Source organism: Nyctereutes procyonoides, unplaced genomic scaffold (assembly GCF_905146905.1).
Source record: "Nyctereutes procyonoides isolate TBG_1078 unplaced genomic scaffold, NYPRO_anot_genome, whole genome shotgun sequence".
In the NCBI taxonomy this organism is placed as follows: Eukaryota; Metazoa; Chordata; class Mammalia; order Carnivora; family Canidae; genus Nyctereutes; species Nyctereutes procyonoides.
In genome coordinates this window covers 29,666,761-29,692,107 of record NW_026575122.1, presented here as the reverse complement: position 1 = coordinate 29,692,107, position 25,347 = coordinate 29,666,761, and the positions used below count along the sequence as shown (strand labels likewise).

General features: G+C 34.9%; 1 protein-coding gene across 4 annotated transcripts in view; it reads right to left on the bottom strand.

Annotated features, from left to right (window-relative positions):
• CEP83 (centrosomal protein 83) overlaps positions 1-25,347 on the bottom strand; it is a 124,565-nt gene that overhangs the window by 22,616 nt on the left and 76,602 nt on the right. For all 4 annotated transcript variants that reach the window (XM_055336231.1, XM_055336235.1, XM_055336233.1 and 1 more), the window contains exons 6-11: positions 23,932-24,183; positions 21,250-21,381; positions 14,547-14,661; positions 12,783-12,927; positions 12,525-12,674; positions 998-1,073 (exon numbers count right to left, since the gene is read on the bottom strand). In XM_055336231.1, the coding sequence (XP_055192206.1) occupies positions 998-1,073; positions 12,525-12,674; positions 12,783-12,927; positions 14,547-14,661; positions 21,250-21,381; positions 23,932-24,183 (870 nt within the window). The remainder of the gene's footprint in view (positions 1-997; positions 1,074-12,524; positions 12,675-12,782; positions 12,928-14,546; positions 14,662-21,249; positions 21,382-23,931; positions 24,184-25,347) is intronic.

Here is a 25,347-nt window from a genome sequence, read left to right as displayed (position 1 = left end):
CTTAGATTTTATTTCTAATCAATTTTTAAAATCAGAATATTAAAATATTGTTCTTTACAATTTAAAAAAATTCACTCTGGGACAGAGCATATAAAAACATTAAGAAGGGATCCCTGGGTGGCGCAGCGGTTTGGCGCCTGCCTTTGGCCCGGGGCGCGATCCTGGAGACCCGGGATCGAATCCCACGTCGGGCTCCCGGTGCATGGAGCCTGCTTCTCCCTCTGCCTGTGTCTCTGCCTCTCTCTCTCTCTCTCTCTGTATGACTATCGTAAATAAATAAAAAAATTTAAAAAAAAAAAAAAAAAACATTAAGAAAAAACAGTGGTTAAGAAAAGCAGCTTACTAACTAGAGCTTTAGGAGGTTTAAACATATTTTATATTTATCAACTTCATCAATACATTATCAGTTGTAATGATTATATTTTCAGAATACCAGTACATGAAATAGATTCAACACACACACATAAGCACCCTAAGTGTCCATCCACAGATTGATAAAAAAACATGTCATACACACACACACACACACACACACAGGAATATTACTAGCCATAAAAAAGAATAAAACCTTGCCATTTGCAATAACATAGATGTACCTATGGGGTATAATGCTAAGTGAAATAAGTCACACAAATACCATATGATTTCGCTCATATGTGGAATTTAAGAAACAAAACAAAACAAAGAAAAAAAGACACAAAAAAATCAGACCCTTCTACACAAAGAACAAACTGGTGGTTGCCAGAGGGCAGATGGGTGAAACAGATAAAGAGGATTAAGAGTACAGTTACTGTGATGGAAAAAAAAATGAATATATACTTACCATGATGAACACTGAATAATGTATAAAATTGCTCAAAGATCATATTGTATACCTCAAACTAATATAACACTGTATGTTAATTATACTTCAATTAAAAAAAACCACATACATTCAAAATACAGATTTAAAGAAGCACTTAAAGAAATAAAAGCAAAATGTTTGCTAAAATCATACCTGTTTCAGGTCAGAATTTTCATTTTTTTCTTTCTCTGCATTTTCAATATTCACCATTTGTTGTTGAAGTTTTAACCTAAATATCACACCAACAAAAAACATTATTAAGAAACCATAATTCATATATTTCAATGAATTAGATAATCATTTTAGAGTACCCATATTGACACCAGGCATTGTGCTTGCTAAGTGGCAGATAAAATGATAAAGATTTTGACTTCAGGCAGCTAAGTGTGCTCACAAATAACCAAGATGTAACAAATTTCTGCTTTGCTATGGAAAAATCTACAAACTACTGGCAAAGGGAAGATGAGAAACCAAGTATGTCTAAGAAGACAAGAGACTGGTTACATGGAGATATAAATTTGACGAGTAGAATTTTGATAAACATAGAGAACAACCTGAACAGATGGCCTTTGGTAAAGAGTGCACAATGTGTTGTTAAGGCATTAGAAAGTCGTCTAGTGTGGGAGAAGCCATCTTTATCACCATATAATATTTCACAGCTTTCAGACATAGTTATCTCACTTGTTTCCTATCAGATTATGGAGCTTTTCAATGTATCTTTAATGCCTACTTGGACATCTATAGTAAAATAGGTATTTAATTATGGCTGGTCTTTTCTTTTTAAATTTTATTTGAGAGAGAACAGCAAGAGAGAGAGAGAGCACACATGCACAAAGGGAGAAGGAGAAGCAGACTCCACGCTGAGCATGCAGCCCAACACAGGGCTAGATCCCAGAACCCTTAGATCATGACCTGAGCCAAAGACAGATGCTTAACTGACTGAGTCATTCAGTCGCCCCAAGGCTGGCCATTTTTTACTGTAGTAATTTCTCACAATAATTCTATGAAAGTAAGCAAAGTCATTTCAATTTTACTGATAAAGAGATTAAGGCTCAGGCCCAAATCATATTAGCTACCAACCAGCCAAATGAAGACAGGACTCAGGTCTTCTAATCCAAGTAAGTGTTCCTCTCCCACTTCAACATGCAGCAATTTTACGGATTTTAAGTTTAAAATTTTTAAGAAAATTATCTAGTATAAGACATCATAGTGTATTCTATAAAACACATGATGAGCTTTCATCCCTAAGATATTTACACAATGGGTGTCCTTTTCAAAAGGAATGATTTTTTTTCTAAAGATTTACTTATTTATTCATAGAGACACATACAGAGAGAGAGAGAGGAGGGAGGAGAGAGAGGGAGAGAGGAGAGAGAGAGAGAGAGAGAGAGGAGGAGAGAGAGGGGAGAGAGGAGAGAGAGGAGAGAGAGGGAGAGAGAGGGAGAGAGGGAGAGAGAGGGAGAGGCAGAGACACAGGCAGAGGGAGAAGAGAAGCAGGCTCCATGCAGGGAGCCCGATGCGAGCGAGACTTGATCCCGATGCGAGACTTGATCCCGGGTCTCTGGGATCACGCCCTGGACTGAAGGTGGCGCTAAACCTCTGAGCCACCTGGGCTGCCCGGGAATGATATATTTTTAAGCAGAACCTTAAAATGTAGAGCACCTCTGGTAACCAAATGACTAATCACATGAAAAAGACTTAAAGCTAACAGGATATACCAGTATGTGATAGGATATGCTCTTGACGACTCCCTTTTTAAAATCCTTCAAACACTTATCTGAAATACAAGCCATTTGGCATTTATTATTATAGTTTGGCACTATCAGCATGTCTTATTAACCCAATTAGCACTGCTTATTGGGAAGACAATGCTTTAGGGCTACGCTTTAAACACTAATAAGTGTTCAATAAATATTTGTAGATGAACTGAATGAACCAACCTAAATCCTGGGTTAGACATTTAAATCTGAAAATCTGGGCGATATGACATGGATGAAACCATTAAGACCCAATGCTTCTGGAGATATTTACATATGAATGCCAGAAACAATAGATCTGAAGGAAAGGGTCAGTTTTGCTCTTACTTCACTCCTTTAACAGTACTAGTCATACTGTTGTAATTCCAGCTACATTAATACTCTCTCAAACTTCCTGTGCATTTCACCCTTAAATGTTTATAGATGTTATTAACTTGGTGCTTTTAGATTATGGAGTTAATAAAGGATTCTGTCTACAAAATCATGACAATAGAAACAGAGAAAACACTGTGGGTCCCAGCTTAGGTCCAGAGCTAGAAAGTTAGGCCCCAAGTAAATCTTAGCTCTGGCCAGGACTTTGGATATACCTGGTAAGTCAGTAAGAAACAAGATCCTGTTAAGAAAACAATGTGGCCTCAATTCTTTCTAAATAAATGATGTAGGTAAGAAAGGAAATAATTCCCTACAAACACTGAAGCAAAAGAAACCAATGATAAAGTGTTTGATTTTCATTAAAATATGAAAGGAGTAAGAACACAATTATGGTAGACTATAAAAGATGACATACAAAGTTTTCTTCAGTTCACAAAGCAATGTAGGGTCAGAATCTACAACTAATATGAGTTTTTTAAAAATAAAATTAGTCCATGATATGAGATCATTACAGTTAGGATTGTAAGAGATATGGAATTTAACATAAATAAAAATTAATAGAGCTGAGTCGCCTGGGTGGCTCAGTGGTTGAGCGTCTGCCTTTGGCTCAGGTCATAATCCCGGAGTCCTGGGATTGTACCCTACATCAGGCTCCCCGCAGGAAGCCTGCTTCTCCCTCTACCTATGTCTCTACCTGTCTCTGTGTCTCTCATGAATAAATAAATAAAATCTAAAAAAAAAAATTTATAGAGCTGATTAGGATTTAGGAATAAATTCAATGGTCTTAATCTCAGTAACAAAAGAGTTTAGATGGGATCCCTGGGTGGCACAGCGGTCTGGCGCTTGCCTTTGGCCCAGGGCGCGATCCTGGAGACCCGGGATCGAATCCCACGTCGGGCTCCCGGTGCATGGAACCTGCTTCTCCCTGTGCTTATGTCTCTGCCTCTCTCTATCTCTCTGTGACTATCATAAATAAATAAAAATTAAAAAAAATTAAAAAAAAGAGTTTAGAACAAATTATTTCAAAAGGCAATGCTACACTTAGGAATAAAGTATCTTTTGATGAGAAGGTTTTGAATATTTAAGGTATGTCACAACAAATCAAAACAAAACAAGTCTTAACGTAGAACTAAAAAGTACAGAAGAAAGTGCAATTAACTTTCATTAGGATATCAGTAAAGGCAGGGGTGTCTGGGTAGCTCAATTGGTTAAGCCTCCGACTCTCGATTTCAGCTCAAGTCATGATCTCAGGGTTATGAGACTGAGCCCCATGTAGGGCTCCATGCCATGCATGGAGCCTGCTTAAGATTCTGTCCCTTTCCCCCACTCCTCTCTCTCTCTCTCTCTCTCTCTCTCTCTCTCTCTCTCTAAAAAGGGGGAGTATTAGTAAAGGCTACCTAAGAGAAATGTCATTTGAGCTAGACCTTGAAGGTAAAGTAAGAGTCTGAGGTAAAGAAATTAGACACAGATAAAGAAAAAGATAATGAAGCAAGACTCTAGAGGAAACAAAAGAGATGGGATTCAGAACTCTTGAGAAGTAAAGGGAGAATGAATATCTTCATTAAAATAGAAAAGGAGGAGAGAATGGATGAGGATATAGAAATTCTCAGTGAGAAGTTGAAAGAATTTACATGCAGGAACTTTTGCTCAGATACAATTGAGAGCATGTCGAATAATGGACAAATAGATTCCAAGTTGAATGGGAACCAAGGGAGCCAGGCTAACAGACTAGAAGAAGAAAAAAAGTATAAGAACTAGTATCAATACCAATTTGAGTATCAAGTTTCAGTGTCTTCAGTGAAACTGAAGTGGATAAGAGAAAAAAAATATGTCTTTGAAGTGCTCAATTCTAAGGGATGACAAAGTCCAAGATATGGCTAAATGTAGGGGCTGCTAAAGTAGAATGAAGATAAATAATACCGAGAGAGGATAAACTGTAAGGCTAAGGTGTTAGATGGGTCAACAATATGAATGGTGTAGTCACAAAGAACAATGACAAAGGATAGAAAATAAAAACAAATTGAGCCAGAAGTTAAGGTCTTCAGCGACTGTCAGGGAACATGTTGTAGGTTAGTCATTGACAGAGAAGGAATTAGGAATAAGATAGATACAATGAATAGCAAAAGCAAAACCATTTTAACCCAAGTTAGTCAAATGACTGTAGAGAAGCAAAAGTGGGGTTCACAAACAGATTTCCTTCTTGGTCCCTAGTTGCAGGAGAGAGAAAGGAACAATAATTCCAATTAAAAGGGTTGCCAGAACAGTCAGGGTTCAGTGAGGGTGTATTTTTAAAAAATGTAGAGATGGGAAAAAAAATGATCAATAACGGAATAGAGATTTCGGAGACTACAGCAACAACTGCTGAAAAGACAGGTTTAATGGGTTAGCGGTGAGGAGAAATCAAGAGGTGAAGGATGAATAAGCTGCCAAATGAGAAACTATGAGATCAAGTACTTTGTATTTTTAAATTGTAGACCAGAGGTCCAAGATACAACATAGAATGGAGCTATAGAAAAGTTTAAACAGAAACCACAGGAGTAACAGTGAGATGGAGTCATTCCAAGTTCTCTTCAAAGTATAGGCAGCTAATTATGATTATTGCCTAGGTTTTCTGTGGCACACAGCTCATGCATGTCATTTCAACATTCAACAAATATTTACTATTTACAAATGCTAAGCCTAGTCCTAAGTGTTACACATATACCAGAGAAAAACAAAAACTGAATGCCTACCCTTAAAGAATTACAGTCCAATGGCACTATTTGATATTTTTTTAATGATTTGGACATGTTCTATAATTTGTACCACTGAAATATGATAGCCACTAGCTAGCTACATATGGTGATCATACATTTCATAGAGTGCCACTGAAGAACTAAATTTTTACTTTTTAAAAATTTTAATTAAAGTTTGATTTAAATAGCTCTATGTGACTAGTAATAACGTATCAGACACCCACATTCTTACTCTTGCCATTATAAGCAAAAAGAGACTTTGCTGGGTAAGTATGAAACTCACTAAATCTACAGGAAACTAGAGAGCCACAATTAGGCTAAAATGACCAGAACACCAGCAAGGACATAACACAAGAGCCATCTAGTCCTTCAAATGTTGCCACAAATTCTATTATTTCCTTTGCAGTTCAAAATGGAACAGAACCTGTCCAACTGGCCAAGGAGAAGTCCCCTCCTCCCCACTAAGATGATATACAACAGATAATTCATCTAAAGATGAACTATAGGGGCACCTGGGTGGCTCAGTGGTTAAGTGTCTGCCTTTGGCTCAGGTAGTGATCCCAGGGTCCTGGAATCAAGTTCCACATCGGGCTTCCTGTAGGGAGCCTACTTCTCCCTCTGCCTGTGTCTTTGCCTCTCTCTCTCTCTCTCATGAATAAATAAATAAAATCTTAAAAATATATAAAGATGAAATAGAAATAGAAAGGAGGTAATTAAACAGATAAATTTTTTTCAATGTTTTTGACAAAATTAGAAAGCCATAGATGGAAAATAGAACTCTGACTTTTAAGCAATGCAAAAAATATGGGATTCCCTACAGGATTACTTCAAATGATCAAATTCCCTTTCCTTGAGCTAGTAATTACTGCTATTTCCCCAACATGCCTCCTCTCACTTCTGATAACAAACTGTACTTCCTCCATTCCCACCACTCTGAAATAGGCATAAAACCTAGGCTAAGTCAGAGTACCCTATCCCCCTGGCCATAGTAATGGACCTAGAGATGGGCATACACCAGGCCCAACATCTTTTCTAGATTTTTCTGATTTACATCAAGTAAGACTCCTATCTTCTTTGATCTCAAAAATAAAGTCTTGCCTTCAAAGAAAATGCAGTAAGAAAGAAACAGACTGAAGACGTAGAAGAGAGGAAAGAGATGAAAGGAAGGTAGATTTCTAGATCCAGGTGTCTATGAGACCAGTAGAGTATAATCCCTGTCCTTTCCACAATTTACGTCTGTCAAGACTCTTTTCTTCACTTGAGTTAGTTGGAGGTGCATTACTGTCATAACGAAAAGTTGACCAAACACTTTCTTATTTAAAACACGGAGGGGGACACTTGACGGGATGAGCACTGGGTGTTATTCTGTATGTTGGTAAATTGAACACAAATAAAAATTAATTTATTTAAAAAAATAAAAATAAATAAATAAATAAAAAGAAAAAAAAGTGCTAAAAAAAATAAAGTACTTCTTCCATCTTGAAAAAAAAAATAAAATAAAATAAAATTCTTTTTAAGGGACACATAGGTGGCTCAATGGTTGATCGTCTGCCTTTGGCTCAGGGTGTGACCCCGGTCCCAGGATCAAGTCCCACATCAGGCTTCCTGTGAGAAGCCTGCTTCTCCCTGCCTGTGTCTCTGCCTCTCTCTCTCTCTGTGTCTCTTATGAATAAATAAATAAATAAAAATCTTTAAAAATAAATAAATAAATAAATAAAATTCTTTTAAAAATATTTTAAAATTTTAAATAATTTTTCCATGTTTTTAATTTGCAGGAAATGGAGTTTTATAAACTCATTGTGGGGTGGGGCAGCCTTCTGAAACACAGAATACTATTAAAATAATAATTTTGTTATTTAGTCTAGTGAAGAAGTAACCACTTTAATAGGACATGAAACTGGTAATTAATAATTTAAACCATCTGCCAAAGCAGTGATTAATCCCACTTATCACAGATACTTGTGTGTAAATAAATGAATACTTCTGGTTTATATGATTTAGACTTTTCGGTTCCTTAAGCAAGACCTTTTTCTCTATAAGTAGTCTCTTGCTGACCTATTATAAATTTTAAATAAGACAAGCTGCAATTATGATTAGTTTATTAAGTTACCAAAATAGACCTGGTTTATGTAGCTAGATTTATAAATCAGAAAATCGGAACTGCCATGTTTGAAAAACAATTGTAGACCACTGAAAAAATATATATAAATTTTGCAAATTACTTGTTCTGCTATATTTTATGTTGGTTACTACATCCATATTTTAAAATGAGTTGGGGTCAATTATACATTATAAATGATCTAGAGAAAGTGAAGAGATTAAAAAAATTATCAAAGTGACTAATGGAACAGAAAATGATTTCCGTTAAAGCCAAAGAAATGGATGCTGTTTTATATAGCAAAAAAACTCCCTAAGGGCCACATTCATTATTGTCTCAAGTAACAATAGTTTGCTTAGCATCTATCACTATGTAAAGAGAAGCCAAACCAAACCAGGAGAAACAGGGTTAATTCTCACAGAAAAGATCCTAACTGGCTAAACTGTGGGACCATAATGGGATAAAACATTAGAGTGGTTTTTTTGAGGAGAGTGTCTCTCTCCTATCTAGAAACTGTCAAGGAGAAATAAAACAAACAAAAACTTTATGCATCTAGAACAGTTAAAAAAAATGTACTCACCTAAAAGCAAAAGGAAGACAAAACTGGATCTCAAAATCCATTACAGATTTATGATTCTAGAATTGTAGCAGTCAACATTTAAATTAATTGTTCATAAAAACTGACATGAGTAAACAATACATATCTCTCTGCCTGAGGTAATTTTTTCCCGAGTAATGAGATTAATATAATAACACTGTATGTTAACTATACTAGAATTTAAAATTTAATTAAAAAACAAACCTTGTCCCAAAACATATACCTTAATTAACATGATTTTTAAAAACCTCTCAACCTTAATCTATGTAATTATGAAGTCATTTAAGATTTTAGAAATTTAAAAAGCAGACATAGGGACTTCCAGGTAGCTGAAGATAAAAGCAGATGTCTAATTCTGTGCTATCCATATGTCCTGCAAAATAATACGGAAAAGCAAAGAGAACAAATAAAGCCACACGAAACCACCTTCTTTCCATAAGTAGAAGACAAAATGCCCACACAGTGGGTATGGGCTTACTCCATATAAATGAACTTAACTCATACATTAAAATAAAAATATCTCTAAAGGGCTCTACAGCAAGACACGACTATTTGCTACACATACAAGACACATTTTAAAACACAGAATGATTCAGAAAGAGTAAAAATAAGGGGATGAATAAACGCACACCAGAAAACAGGAGTAATGATATCAATGCAGAATCCAAGCAAATGACATTAAATGACAAAAAAGGCCCTTTTAAGTGCTAAAACCACAATTCACAATTAAGAAGTAACTATTATAATTATCTATATGCCAAATAATACAACTATCATTGCGAAGAAAACCACAAGAAATGCAAGGACTAACAGAAACATCATAATCATCATCATCATGACTTACTCTTTTAATTGAACACTTTCTTTTCTAATCCTTATGTAGCAGTAACAAAAACCAATGATGTAATACAGGTACAAAGAGAAGTGTAAAATTTAAGATTCACTTTAGAGCTTCTGCATGTTCATTACTGACATAGAAGAGTGTCTTCCTTATTTTTTTACCCTGGTATCTTACTTGCTTAACCCTACTCCTGTCCTAAATTATTAATTAGATACCAGTCTCTTATCCTCATTAAAGTGGTTTCTTCCTCAATAGACTAAATAACAAAATTATTTTCTAATAGTATTCTGTGTTTCAGGAGGCTGCCCCACCCTTACAATGAGCTTATAAAATTCATAGTTACCTATAAATTAAAAACATGGAAAATTATTTAGAATTTTAAATATTTTAAAAGGATTTTAAATATTTTAAAAGGATTTTAAATTTTTTTAAAAAAATTCTTGTTGGTCACAAAAAGATATTAGTGCATTCCATAAAGTAGAAATAATAGAAACAATACTCTCTGATTACAATGCAATAAAACTAGAAACTGGGGATCCCTGGGTGACTCAGCGGTTTAGCACCTGCCTTCAGCCCAGGGCATGATCCTAGAGTCCCTGGATTGAGTCCCACATCGGGCTCCCTGCATGGAGCCTGCTTATCCCTCTGCCAGTGTCTCTCCCTCTCTCTTTCTGTGTCTCTCATGAATAAATAAAATCTTTTAAAAATAATAAAAAAATAAAACTAGAAATTAACAAAATAAAAACAAAGCCCTCCTACCTGGAAACTGAAAAACCTGTTATGGACTGAGCTGTGTCTCCCCATAATTCACATGTTAGTCTCAACCACAGTCTTTTAGAATGTGACTGTATTTGGAGACAGGACTTTAAAGAGGTAACTAAGGTTAAATGAGGCTATCTGGGTAGGTCCTAATTGGTATGACTGGCATTTTCATAAGAAGGAAAGGTACTAGAGACACACCCACACGGAGGAAAGACTGTGTGAAGGCAGAGCAAGGAAGTAACCATCTTTAAGCCAACAAAAGAGGCCTTGGGAGAAACTAAATCTACCAACATCTTGAGATCTCAAACTTCTAGCGACTAGAACTATTAGAAAATAAATGTCTACTGTTTAAACTATCCTGACTGTAGTACTTTATTATGACAGCCCTAGCAAACACAATTAATTTCAGCTTAATTAAAACACTACAGAATATACTTTATATACTTAGAGATAAATCTTATACTAGAAACTTGACCAATAAAAATGGAAGAATGAACACTTGTTCAGTTAAATTCCCAACTCAAAATATAACAACAACAACAAAAAAGAACAAAGTAAACTAAAAGCATAAGGCATACAACATGATCTTAGAAAAACTCTAAAAATCTACAAAGCAGCTAGTAGAAAATGACTTTAGTAAGGTCACAGGTTTCCAGGTCATTACATAAAAGTCCACTAAGTATATTTCCATATGCCAGCAATGAATTAGAAAGCGAATTTTTTTTAAAAACCACTCCCATTTATAATCACATAAAAATGCTAGAAATAAAACATAACACAAGATAAGCATGATATATTCAATGAAAACTACAAAACTCTGGTAACAGAAATTTAAGATGACCTAATTAAATGAAAAGATATGCCATATTCATGGAATGGATAGGCTCAATATTGAGATGACAACTCTCCTCAAATAGAGCTGCAGATTCATAGCAATCCCAATCAAAATCCTAACAAGTCTTTTTGAAAAAGGTGACAGGCTGATTTTAAAATTTATGTGGAAAGGCAAAGGACCCAGAAGAACCAAAACAATCTTTACAAGAAAGAACAAGGTAGACAGGACTTGCACTACCTGCATCAAACTTCCTATAAAGCCACAGTGGTCAAGACAGTGTGATATTCATGTCAAGATGGACAAAAAGATCACTGCAATAAGAGGGAGTCCAGAAACAGATACACTTAAATGGTCAACTGATTTTCAAAATAAATGTACCAAAATAACTCAATGGGAGGAAAAGACGGTCTTCAACAAATAATACTGGAACAACTGGATACCTAATTGGAAATAAAAAACAAATGTCTACTATCCTCTCACACTACATGAATTGGATCATAAAACCTAAGTGTAAGAAATAAAATATTAATCTTTTAGAAGGAAACAAAAGAGAAATCTTTGTGACATAAGATTAGGCGAAGTTTAAACAGAACACTCAAGAGGGGTGCCTGGAGGGTTCAATCAGTAGAACATGCAACTCTTGACCTAAGGGAGGTAATTTCAAGTCCCATGTGGGGCATAAAGATCACTTAAATAAGTTATTGGAAAAAAAAAAAAAAGAACACATAAACACATACTAGAAAAGAAAAAAATGATAAAATGGACTTCATCAGAATAAATTTTACTTTCAATAGACACAATTAAAATAAAGCAATCCACAGACTGGGAGAATCTATCTGTTAAACACGTATCTGACAAAGGACTTATATGCAAAATAAAGATCTGTTACAACTCAGTATGAAGATAACTTCCCAGTTTTAAATATGGACAAAATATTTGGACAAATACTTCCAAAAACCACATTATAAGATACTAAACATCATTAGCCATTGGGGAAAATCAAATTAATACCATAATGATATATTACTACACATCTACTGAAGTTAAAAAACCTGACAATAACAAGTGTCAGTCAAGATGTGTGAAACAAATGGAACTGTCATAGGGGAACTCTCATACATTGCTACAAGGAATGAAAAACAGCATAACCACTTTGTAAAGCAGTATTGCTACAGATGTTACAAAGCAGTAATGCTGTATGTCACCACTCAGCAAAGTCAAGGGGACAAATAACATACCTCCTAATACAATGCACTGAGGACACATGACTGACTTTGGTGTTATTTTTGCTAAAAATATATAACCTGAATTTAATCATCAAGAATTTAAGACAAACTCAAATTGAGGGATAATCTACAAAATAACTGGTCAGCACTCTTCAAGTGAAGACAACGTGTGATTGTGGATTGGATCTTGGGCCAGAAAAAGGATATCAGTAGGACAACTGGTAAAATTTGAATAAAGTCTATAGGTTTGATAACAGTATTTATTTCCTGATTATATTAATGTTAATACCTTAGCTTTGATTATTGTAATATGGTTATGTAAGATGTCAATCTTTAGAGATCTTGGTGATGATCATATGGGAATTCTCTGTATAACTTTTACAATGTTTTGTTAGCTCTAAAATTATTTCAAAATGAAGTTTAAAATATATATACATATACATATACATATATAACCTAATACTCTGAAGTTCCCTTCTGGCCAACTCTTCTGCCATCTGTGAAGCCCGCAATTTCTCTTCACACTGTTCCTTTTCAGATTGCCTCCAGACATCACGTTCCACTTTCATTTTCTCTAAATCCGCTAATCTGTTCTCAAGTTCTATCCTAAAACAACAGATGATAATTATAAGAACTACAATGAGGATGATAAGACAGCAAAATGTTTTCATTTGCAAGGAGATTGAACACAAAATAAGGTAATTAAGTACTTACTTTTCATCTTGTAATACCACAAGTTTTTGATAACCTTCTTCCTTGGCAGCTTGTACCTTACGTATTAATTCACGATCTTTTTCTACTAGGAGAGCTTTGTGGTGTTCAACAGCTGACTTGAGAATTTCATTGTCTGACTGTAATCCTAGTTTTTTTTTTCAAGGAAAAAGATATGCTGTATTCAATGTTATTAAGCTGAAAATTCATAACAGCAAGCATCCATAAACTGGTAAGACAACTAAGAGTGTAGAAAGTCTGGATATATATTCTCAAAGATCTTTATGTTATTGATAAACCTTTTAAGAATGAAACAGATTAAAACTCAACGTTAACTATTCTGTCATTTTATTTAACATACATATTCAAATGCTTTAATAAAAGACTATATACATTTACTCACTTGACTCTTGAGAGCTGAGGATATCAACCTAAGTGATATCCAAAGAGATATACTTCACTTCTAAAAGGGTTCTGTAACCTTAGCCCCATAGACAGCATCATCATAAAGCTAGCTGGAAGGAAAGTGAATAAAATCACAGAATCCTTCAAACCCTATCATTCTAGCAGAACTGTCAGATTTCTGATAGAAATATAAATTGGAAACTTTCAAGTTTATCCAATCAATTCATAAATTTTCTTTATAGTGATATGGCAAGTATTTTACAGATGAAATAAATAAAATAAATTCATATCTAACATAAAACTTAAAAAAAAAACGCAGAGCAAGATCACAAACTCTTTAAGTCCCTTGAAAAGTTATTCCCTAACTATAGAAATTCATGAAATCAACATCAAGTAGAAATTAATGATGAAAACACTAATTTATCATAAGCTCTGACAGAAACTACAGAGGCCAGTTCAACTAGAGATCAGCTTGAGGACAGTTACAGGCCAAAGGTAGCTTATTTAAAGACCTTTTAAGAAAAGTCAGAAATAAAAGAATTCTGAGGAATCTTGATGAGGACATTCTAAGACTAAACTGGAGCTTAAAAATAAACTAGGTTTGGGGCGCCTGGGTGGCTCAGTCAGTGAAACATCTACTTTCAGCTTAGGTCATGAGCCCTGCATCAGGCTCCCTGCTCAGTGGGAAGTTTGCTTCTTCCTCTCCCTCAACTGCTCCCACTGCTTGTGCTGTCAAATAAATAAATAAAATCTTTAAAAAAAAATAAAATAAACTAGGCTCAGTAACTAGTCTAGTGTCTACATAAAAAACAAAAATTGGGCCTGGGACTCACCTATCTTCCTTACATTCTTTAGACTTAAAATGGTCTGGGACTAATAATCACATGATAAACAGATTCAAAACTATAAACCCGGCAGCCTGGATGGCTCAGCGGTTTAGCGCCACCTTCAGCCCAGGGCCTGATCCTGGAGACCTGGGATTGAGTCCCACGTCAGGCTCCCTGCCTGGAGCCTGCTTCTCCCTCTGCCTGTGTCTCAGCCTCTCTCTCTCTCTCTCTCTGTGTGTGTCTCTCATGAATAAATAAATTAAAAATCTTTAAAAACAAAACTATAAACCCAGAAATATGGAATCCCATTTGTAAAATTTCATTTATGTATTAATAATAACTGACATAAACATAAGATTGGTTTTTCTAAAAGCTACCTCAGAAAATGAACATTCAACGTAAATAAAAAACAATCCATATATGCTCTAAGATTAAAACTCAGGCTGAAAATCTGGAAATAAAAATTCAGTTTGATATATTTTAATAATTTTATGTGTAAAAATAATAGTAAAAAGCATGGGAAATCATATATTACCATCCAGTTCACTTTGAATCTTATTTCTTTCTCTTTCTAGCTCACTCTTAGCTCTTGCTGCCTCCAGTTTGATGTCTGTTATTTCTAGTTTGTTTGAATGTTTAAGTTCTTTCACCTGTTGATAATTAGAAATTGAAATTACTATAGGTCATTTTCTTGCAACTAACTGCTTACCCCAAAACATCAGTAGAAATGAGAAAACATTTTGGTAGCAGAGTACACAGTGTAAGTACCTTGCATGAGGGAAGGTGCTTCAGTGCCTGGAACAGTATTTGGTACCAAGAAAACAGCCTTTTCCTCACAGAATTATTTCTTTACAAATATCTGGCTAGGGTCCTCTGGCTTAATCTTGCCTTAAAAGGCTTAACTGCAAGTACCTAAAATCCAATAGTCAATGACTGACTCATCTTCAGAGAAAAAAAACCCTGAAACCTCCCTTTGAAAAAAGTGGTGACAAGAAGCCATTCTAGGTATAAGGAACAGCACACAAAATGTTATAATGGTATAACGTCACACACAGTATGCTTGGAAAACAGTGAGCAATGTGTTAGTGCAAAGGATGGCATGAAAGCTGTGGAGTGGCAAGGAATAAACTTTATATGCCGTACAAAAGGGCTGTGTATCCTATTAGCTACTGAAGGTGACACAATCAACTGTGTTTCAGAAAAGTAACTCTAATTGCAAATTAAGATTAAGAAACTGAAGGTAAAGACACCAATTAAGAGGCAGAGGATTGACAAAGCAGGCAAGAAGGAAGAATCAATTAAATTTGGGGTGTGTGTGTGTGTGTGTGTGTGTGTGTGTGGTGGTGGTGGTAGTGGGAAGAATGAGTATAAAACATAAATCTAATTTAAACTTTTACTGCCCAAACCTGATTCTTTTAAACTGCTGGGTGACTGGCAATAACTGTCAATATTTCCCATATAATTAACCAATCACATACCAAATTTTAGTTTTCTCTGAGACATCCCTTTTGAAAGTGGAATGATTCTAGTTCATAGTAGTATTCATTCATTCAATAAATATTTATTGAGCCCCTGTTATATGCCCTAGCACTGTTTTAAGAGATGGGGTCACAGAAGCAAAAAAGAAAGCTTTCCCTCTCCAGTTATCCACACCATTCTCTAATATTTTCCATATCCTTTCCCTTTGGGAAGATGCTTCTAAAGCTAGTCCTATACTTAATCCCATAATGATTTAACCAATGCAGACATAAAAATTAGATGAATCTGTACTGACATACTAATGCATAAAACTATGAAATCAGAGTAGAAAACCACAAACATATACAAGTCAAATATGTAAAATGTAAGATGGTAGGAACAAGAGGGTAAAGGATAATATACTAGAGTGGAATAGAAATCTATAAAACTGAAGATGGGAGAAACAAATGAGAAAGAGCTCCTACAGCCAAAGAGGAGAAGGACAAGAAACAGAAGTGTCTTACCAAAAGAGGTTCCATCTACAAAAGGTCTTAAAAACATTGTATGGAATGGTTTGGTCAAAATCCTCACTTTAAAAAAAAAAAAAAAAACAACAGAAAAGCAAGCACCATGCTGCCTTTGTACTACTAACTACATTTAAGATGTGTGCTTTGCTTCCAAAAAACTAGATTTTTAAATGACATTACATAAAGTGAATACCTTGTGTTGACATCAGGCTTGCAGTTTTAAACATTTCTAAAGTTCTTTTCTATGAAAGCAAGTCTCACAGAACAACGTTTAAGTACATGAAAGCAACTAAGAAATTCTATTTTCACAATTTAAACTTCCTATGAATTGGGTTTACTACATTATAATTTCATGGACAGAATTTAAACTATAAATGTTTTTAAAATTTTGAAGAAATACAACTACAATGAAAATCCAATTTCTACAACAAGTGAAATTATAAGCTATTATATAACCTGCTGTAAAAGGTTAAGAATGACATAGTAGTTAATTAACAAACCACACCGTAGCTTCTTTAAATATGAGGTGGAAATTTGCAGCCATCTTACTTTGCAAAAACTGGATTCATTTCAGTTCAATAAGAACTATGAAATATATACAAACCTATTTCTTAACTCATTTCACCCTGAGAAAAATATTTTTCAACTAAACTATAATTATTGAAACTGAAAGAACAGTAGACAGGAAGTCAAACAAGTAAATTCTGTCTTCAGGCCTACTTTTATTATAAAACCAGTGGTATATCCTCAAGCAAAGTATTTGTCCTCACTGCATTCGAATTTACTCATCTATGGACCTATAAGAGTTGCAGTTCCTTTAGCACCACACTTCTATCATCCTAAAATAATGAATGCACTTACACTAATAGTAATTGTTAACTTCATAAAATGTTGGTAAAGGAATTATTAGAAATGAAAAACTTACATGAATATTTATTACTTAGCTAGAACAAACAGTAGGCATCTGAACCAAATCCCAACTAGTCACAATAAACTTTTCTGACTGTAGATCCCTGGTTCTTCACCTTCTTTGTGATCAGGCCTCAAAAGTCCTAGGAAACTAGAGATCTTTTCCTAAACAAAATGTATAATGTTAAAATGTTAAAATAATTTCAAGAGATTCAGGGTCTTTTGAAGCTCCCCTGGGCCGAGGTACTCTGTTTTACTTTTGTTTTTATCACAATGCATTTTCCATTCTGGCCTTCATGTTGCCAGTTTGCTTTATGCTTTTGACATAACAGAAACCAAGTATTTAGAAAGTACTACTCACTACTAACTTTAAGAATAATAAAAAATGGCAATAGTAGGCATTTTACAAGAGTTCAGAAGCTGCTAAATTACACATATACATATAGACGTGTAAGAAAACAATATAACTAAGCAAGAAAGAGTGGAAAAAACTTATTACTCAAGAAGCTCTTGACACAAATTCCCAAGAAGAGTTCTCAAATTCTGATCTTTTTCAAAGGTCTGGATGGTATGACCTCATTAATGTAGCTAATAAGGATAACCGTGTGGGATTATTTCCTTAAAACTGCATATTTGTATTGGAGTTTTAAAGATCAAACACCTCCTGAGGTAACTAGAATTTATCTCATTGAATGTGAAATATCTTTAAGGTCACCATTTTCAAGCTATCTTTGGTAATAGTTTTTAATCCAAGACACTTTGAGTCACAATGACATAATTCTGTTAAAAAACCTGATGAGCATTTACAAATTTGAATAACTTAGACAAATACACCCCAGGTGCTCCTTTGCATTGCAAACAACCATTTGCTAGAGTTGTAAAATATTGTGCTCGCTTCGGCAGCACATATAGAGAGTTGTAAAATATTGATGAAAATTTCGAGTTGCAAAGAAAACTGTGACAATCACGTTTGAAAAATCATTTTAAAGTTTAGCCTTCCAACGAAATATTTTTACATGCATGATTCGAAAAAAAAACTTGGTTTGTCTAAAGCTGAAGGGTAGTTTTTAATATGCCATTTATATGCAAAAAATCCAAGTGTGTCTTTAAAATAGGACGACTCTTAGCAATATCAGAATTGGAAGAAAGGCATGAGAGAAATTCCCGAATTTACTTTTTTGTATACTCTATTTCTTTGCATACTCTATCATTGTAGGAACTCAACATATATCTCTTAATATTGAATGTACAAATAATCTACTTAAGCTAATTAGGAAGCAACTAAATTATTAATTTATTTTCCAGTAGAACTTACATAATCTTAGGAGGCTAGATGAGTTCCTAGAAATGAGCTAGAACATTGTTCATTTCATCTATGAGGAAACTTGCCTAAAGTTCTATACATAGTTATTGATACAGTGAGGAATAGAACTAGTCAATAGGCTCAAAGTTCTGTTATGTTGTATCATTTTCTCATTTAAGGATATCACTAGTGTAAAACTGTCATTATTTTAATCATAGGCTACTATTTACTGTATTCAATACTATGTTTAATCTTAGAAAAATCATGTAAGAGATAGGCAATGTTCTCACTTAAAAGTTAAACAAATCAGGGATGCCTGAGTGGCTCAGTGGTTGAGCATCTGCCTTCTGCTCAGGACATGATCCCAGGGTCCTGGAATCAAGTTCTGCTTCTCCCTCTGCCTATGTATCTGCCTCTCTGTGTCTCTCATAAATAAATAAATAAAATCTTAAGGAAAAAAAGTTAAGCAAATCAGAAGTTACACAGGTAATGAGTGAGATAAAAATGAGTCAGGATCAAAAAACAGATTTATCTAATTCAAAGCCTATGGACTTTTCCATTGTATTTCATTACCTCCTCCAAAGTAACAGTTTTTAACTTCTAAATACATCTTAGTCTCAACCTGTAAGCTAAACTAGAAGACACCTGAATTAAAGTATTTCAACAATTAAAAATCTTCTTGCCTCATTTTCACTTATTCTTTCTAGTGTCAGCCATTATTAAATGATACTCTGGCTACAAAACCACTTTGTCAACTGTAAGGTATAAAAATTCAAACAAAAATTTTAAATGTCATTAGAAACAGAATCTGCAAACATAAAAGAGTATGTGTTTGGCATGGAAAAAGCTGGGTAGACTATCTCCCAAGGGTGGCATCTAATGCATATAGTATTATGGTTTATGACCTTTCAGACAACACAGAAATCATCACTCTCAAGGCTGGACTCACATTAATAAAGTTTACAAAGATTGGTCTATAAAATCAGAACTGTAAGAAAAATGGTGAAAAAAAATTTTTAATGGAAAAAAGAACACTCTATATCTGAAAAACAAGGGTGCATTCTCTCCCTGTAGACAAAATTACATGGGAAGTCAAATAACAGAAAGTTGTCTGGTGCTCATACAATCAGAACAAATGGAATGAAATGAATTAATAGTTTCATGCCTACCATTTAAAACAGACTGGTGTATTCCTTCCACAATAAGAATTATCTCTTCAATGGGACCAAAATACTTACATTCTACTGAGTAAAACTCTATTTTCTCTCTGTCATAATCACTGCCTAAGTTTTCTCAAGCAGCTCCTTGACCAAGGAATTTATGATAAACACATTACTCCTCTAGATAAGTTCATTTCTACTAGGCTACAGTAAGTTCCTTCTGGTCTGGGAGCCATTTTGTTTTTTAAGGTAATTTTACATAACTCTGTTTTGATGGAAAATAAGAGATTTCACGATTCAGAAACCAAACTTATTTCCAAGATGCCTCCAAGTAATATCATTAATAATAGTTAATATTTGGGTGATTATCTACTAGACCTTATGCATAATATTGCATATAATTTTGCCATATTCTATAAGGTAGATATTAGTTTTACATTATAAAGAAAAACACTACTTGCTCAAGGTCACACAGCTAGTAAGGAAAAGAAACAGAATTTGAATCTAGTCTGTCTGACTCCAAAGCTGATACTATTATTCACCATGGTTTTCTACAAAACACTTTTATCATTGCTATCCTATTTCTGGTTACAAGATTCCTCATCTATACATATACAGCATATGAGGGGGAAAACTGTAAGTTCCTGAGAAAACTTGGTATATAAAAGATGTACAAACAAAATTTTAATTTTTATGATATTAAAAATATCATAGGAGCACTTGCATGGCTTAGTTGGTCAAGTGGACAGCTCAGATCATGATCTTGGGGTCCTGGGACTGAGCCCCACATGGTGCTGTGTACTCAGCAGGGAGTCTGCCTGAGATTCTGCCTGCACATCCCCTTACTCTTTCTCTCTCTCGTGCTTTCAGTCTCTAAAATAAACAAATCTTTTTAAAAAAATAAAATTAAAGTAACGTAAATGCAGACCATGCTGCTATTATTAGTTTACTCATTTAACAAATATTTATTAAGTGCCTGTTGTGTGTCAATACTGTTCCAGGGGATGAAGTGTGAGGAGTAATAAAAGCAATGTCCTTCTTCATAAAGCTTACAGTTGGTTGAAGGAAAAGAGGGTGGGAGAGAAAAGGAGACAAAAAAATAAGACAAATATAAGTATATCAAATGGTGTTAAAAGCTATGGAGAAGGGGTACCTGGGTGGCTTAGTGGTTGAGCATCTGTCTTTGGCTCAGGGTGTGATTCTGGGGTCCTGGGATCGAGTCCCGCATCAGGTTCTCTGCAAGGAGTCTGCTTCTCCCTCTGCCTATATCTCTGCCTCTCTCTGTGTGTGTCTCTCATGAATAAATAAGTAAAATCTTAAAAAAAAAAAAAAAAGAGCTATGGAGAAAAATAAAGCAGGTAAAGAAGACAGAGAGTGAGGCAGGAAGAAGGAAGATGGTATTTTACAAAGTGAAGACAAGAAGGCCTGTCTGATAATGTGACATCTGAAAGAGGGGAGAAAGCAAGTTACATGAATGTGAAGGAAGACCATGTCAGGCAGGCAAGTGCCAAGGCCCCAGGACAGGCACTTACAGGAGTAAGAGTGAGAAGAAGGCCAGTAAGGCTGAAGCCAAGAGAACAGGAGGGAAAAGACTGGACTGTGATGGCTCTGGAAAGACTGCAGAGGACAAATCACACAGAGCTCTGAATAGGTAGTTAGGGGCCCACTGTAAAAGAGTCTAGAGAAACCATGGCTCAGACAAGAGTAATCACAGTAAACGTGGTAAACACTGGTCAGATTCTATATGTATTTGGAAGGCAGAATGACAGAATAAAAGAAGATTTCAATATAGAGAAGTAAACAATTCAAATACAAAATTTATTTGTTATTATGCCATATCAAGCATTCTAAAGGATGAAGTAGAAACATGAGATGACTTACGTTACTGGTCAACGTATTTATTTCCCGTTCAGCTTTATGCAATTTACTGATTAGAACAGTATTTTGTTCACTGCTTGATTGTAGCTCTTTTTCCAAGCGTTCAGCCTGTAGTTTAGCTGACTGTTTTTCAGCCTTTATTAAAAAATATTTTAAATGTACTCAAGATTTTTATATAAAAATAAATTAAGCACTATTTTAAATATATGTATAATCATACTATCCCCAGTTATTCAAAACCTGAGCAATATTAACATGTAACAAAGCAACAAGAGTTTTCTCAAAATAATTGGTAGAATTTAAATGAAAGATATTCACTCCAGAAAATATGCAACAAAAGTCTCTGGACAAATGACATTTATCAACAGCCACCAACAAAATAAAACACACACACTCCTCTCATGAAAGAGAGTATCTAATGCACTCATTTGATATCTATTTACTCTTATTGTTGGCACAATTCAAACAAACATTTCTGGGGGTTTCAATGCAGAATGTAGAAATATAAAAGTACATTAGAAAGTAGAAGAAATGGTTCATTTGTAGTAGTGAGAACTAAAAATCTGAAAATCAAGGGCGATTAAAAAAATAAAAATGAGATTTAAAAATTCAAAATCCTCAATTAATCTGGAGCCTTTAGAAGGATGAACAAAGAGCTCAAGAGCTCTTAAACCCATCATATCATATAAAGATTCTTAAGTCTATAACTTGTCAAGAAAATTTCTGGTTGGTAACATAGTACTCTTCCATTAGAAAGTGAAAACTAAAGGCTCTTTAAAAATACTTCTCCTCAAAACAGGTAAAATTAAAATGACATTTAAAGAATAAGCTTCACAGTTTTGTAAGATCTCATTTCCTATATTTCTTAAATATTCCTTAAATAGTATATTCAACAAATAACTCAGGAAAAAGCTATTTTCCTCACCTATAAAATGATACTCTTTGGGCACAACAGCCAGAAAAAAAAAAAAAAAAAAACTCAAAGAAAGAAATGCTGCTGCTTATTCCATCTGACAAATGATAAAATTAACTATAGGCTCTTTTGAAGATGTCACAAATGAGCCTCCCATCTTTCATAATCACTCAAGTCATCCTGAACATCATCTCTGAATGACCTCAATGAAAAACACTGCATCGAGATCATACACTGTATTCAGTTGCAATCATCCCACTTATTCTGTCACTATAAATACATTAAAGATGGAAGAGTAGCCACGTAACACTACCATTCTGAAGTGCCTCATGTCTAAGGTCCAATGATACAACTTTAGTTCAGGAAACCAGTAAATACTGTCAGAAACTTCATCCAAAAATAAAAAGGTGATTTCTACTCTTCAAATCACACCAATATGCTGCTCCCTTGTACCCAGTTTGTTGGCTTAAAAAAAAAAAATCACTATCTTGCTAGGCGCCCACTAATTTCCCTACAACTCTAATCATCTCACAACTATTCTAAAACACACACACAGACACACACACACACTCTGGATTGCTCAAAATAAATCCAACAATTAAAAGGATATATTTGCTACATGTTAAACACTGAGAACTAGGAAGAGTAAGCACATCTAAACAAGATGGTGAAGGGATACAGAATATGTCACTGCAACATAAAAATTATTTTGAGCTGAAGGCATTTGATAATCAATAGACACAGGAAAAGGTTTTTCCCTGAACTCCTGTTAGCTGCTGAAAAGCAGAGCCTCCAGAAAGAATTATAATTCCCCTCCCTTAGGGTTTCATAGCCAAGGAAGACTGACTCCTATTAAGGGCGAAATCAGTACCAGGATAAGCAATCACCTATACATTGTCACAAAATGGTCATATCCCCCATCTATTTTCCTAGGGGCTCATTTATCTTTCCTAAAAGTCATCTGTGTTCCCAAAAGTACCCCTTTCCCCCCTCTCCTTTCCCTATTAAGATGGTATATAAGCCCCAAATTCTAACTACCACTTGGAGCCACATTTTTCTGTTAAATCCTGTATACATACATGAACAAATATCTATATATTCTCGTTAATCTGTCTTTTGTGAGTTTAATTCACAACCCCCAAACACTGAACCTAAGAAGATGAAGAAAAAAAGTTTTCCTCTCCAACAACAGAAACGAAGAATTTTCACAGAATACCTCTAAGAGTAACAGCTTACCTCTGCCAAGTCTTATCTTCCTCTAATGAACTCAGGGAAATATTTCACTAAAGACTCATATGCATTAACACCAAGGTATATTGTATTACTCCAGAAAGAAGCTGTTGTAAGATATTAAATTATGGTATTTTTGTTTAAACAGGGCTTATGATTTTAATATCTTGAATCCCATATAAGGAAATAACTACCTAGGAAAAAATTGTTCTTTTTGGTTTAAGAGGACTTTAACCCTCCTAAACTCAAATTCTGAACATTTTGCATATTCTGCTTTCTGGCATTTCAAGGGTTAATTCATTTCAACTAGGTGTCTTGACTCTCAAAGAATAAATAATCCCTTTGTAAATGTGGTAGCACAGCTATTGCTTATGAATCAATAGCTTTCTTCTTTACAAAAAAGAATATATACTCTCGGGACTCTACAAATGCGTCAGCATTAGATTGGTAAGCATACATTTATGCTCTAAAAATCAAAGGCTTGTCAATTGCACTTTTAAAAAAGCATGCCATACTCTACCGGGAAGCAATTAAAATCTTACCTCCAGGGATCTGACTGTAGCCTGCATCTCAGCCAACTGCCGCACCTGAATTCTTTGGACATTTTCTACCTGAGCACCAGAATTCTCTTTTTCAGCCCTTAATTCTGCTACTTCAGCCTCTAAACCTTTTAATTTCTGAGACAAATGGACTTTCTCTCGAACAAGTTGCTCCATTCGTTTGCTGTCTTTTGTGGGATCAACACTAAGCAGCTGATTATGTATTTCTTCTTTATCTTTCTCCAGTCTTGCAATCTGGTAATAATTTGAAAGAAAGCACAGAACCTTAAATTATTGAATTTTCAGTCATGAATATGCTTTACAAGTCAGTAAATTAAAATTTTAAAATACACAATATGAAAAAGAAAGCTCAGGTGGTGAAATTAAGAACAAAGGAAAAAAACCTAAAACGTCACCTTCTTCATTCTGCACTCAGAATGACTCAAATGTGAGGGCAAGGACCTTGGCCTATTTTACTCTATCTCCCCATATCGTCTAGAACAGGGCTTCACCAGTTGCTGACTGAAATTCAAAATTACAAATAATACTATAAAATACTTAAAAATGTGTCAAGTATTTTACAGTTCATCAGAACATTATAGGGGTTTATGCAAGATCAATATTGCTGATTGTTGCTAAGCTTTTCCTCATGTGACAATAATTCTTGGGCTATGTCTATCCTAATAAAATTATCTATTCCAAGCCACTTAATTCACAAAATAGCTGCTTGTCTGTGTAAATAACTACAAATGTGACTGATGAGAGTTTTTAAATGATAGCTGGGAGTTTATTAAGGGCTTAGTTGCACTAATAGCCTCATTCTTACTTCACAGATTCAAGAAAGAACTAAAAATCTGTACTCCAGGGTATGTGGAAGTCAACGGGGGAATCTGATGAACAGAAACACAAGTGATCTTCTCATTCATACCAACCACCACTGCGAGATCCCACAGGACTCCAAATCTGAGTTTCAAATTGCTTCCTAACCTCAGAGGCATTCTCTGGAGGGAACCTCACCTCCACGAATGAGAGGCCCACATTATCAGAGTAAAACTCATCCTCTCCCTTTTCAGATCTCCCCAACCACCACCACTACCCATGTCTTTGCTAACCAGGGCAGCTCCTCTTTGAGCCTCTTTTTATATATGGGGTTTTTTCATAGGATTCAACTTAAAGATTCAGCTGTTTGAAGAAAAAAAAAAATCACTGGTCTTAACAACTAACCAGGATGAGCTTAGGAGGATCACTCTAAGCCAAAAGGACTTAAAGTAATGCTCTGCAATCTAGGCAAAAGTGACCCAAGAGATGAATGATGGCTCAAACTACTATAAATGAATCTAAGAAGGGTGAGATCTCCACCTTAGTGCAGAATCTGTTTTCCTCATCTGTAAAATGAGAGGTTAGACTGGAGGCCCTCAA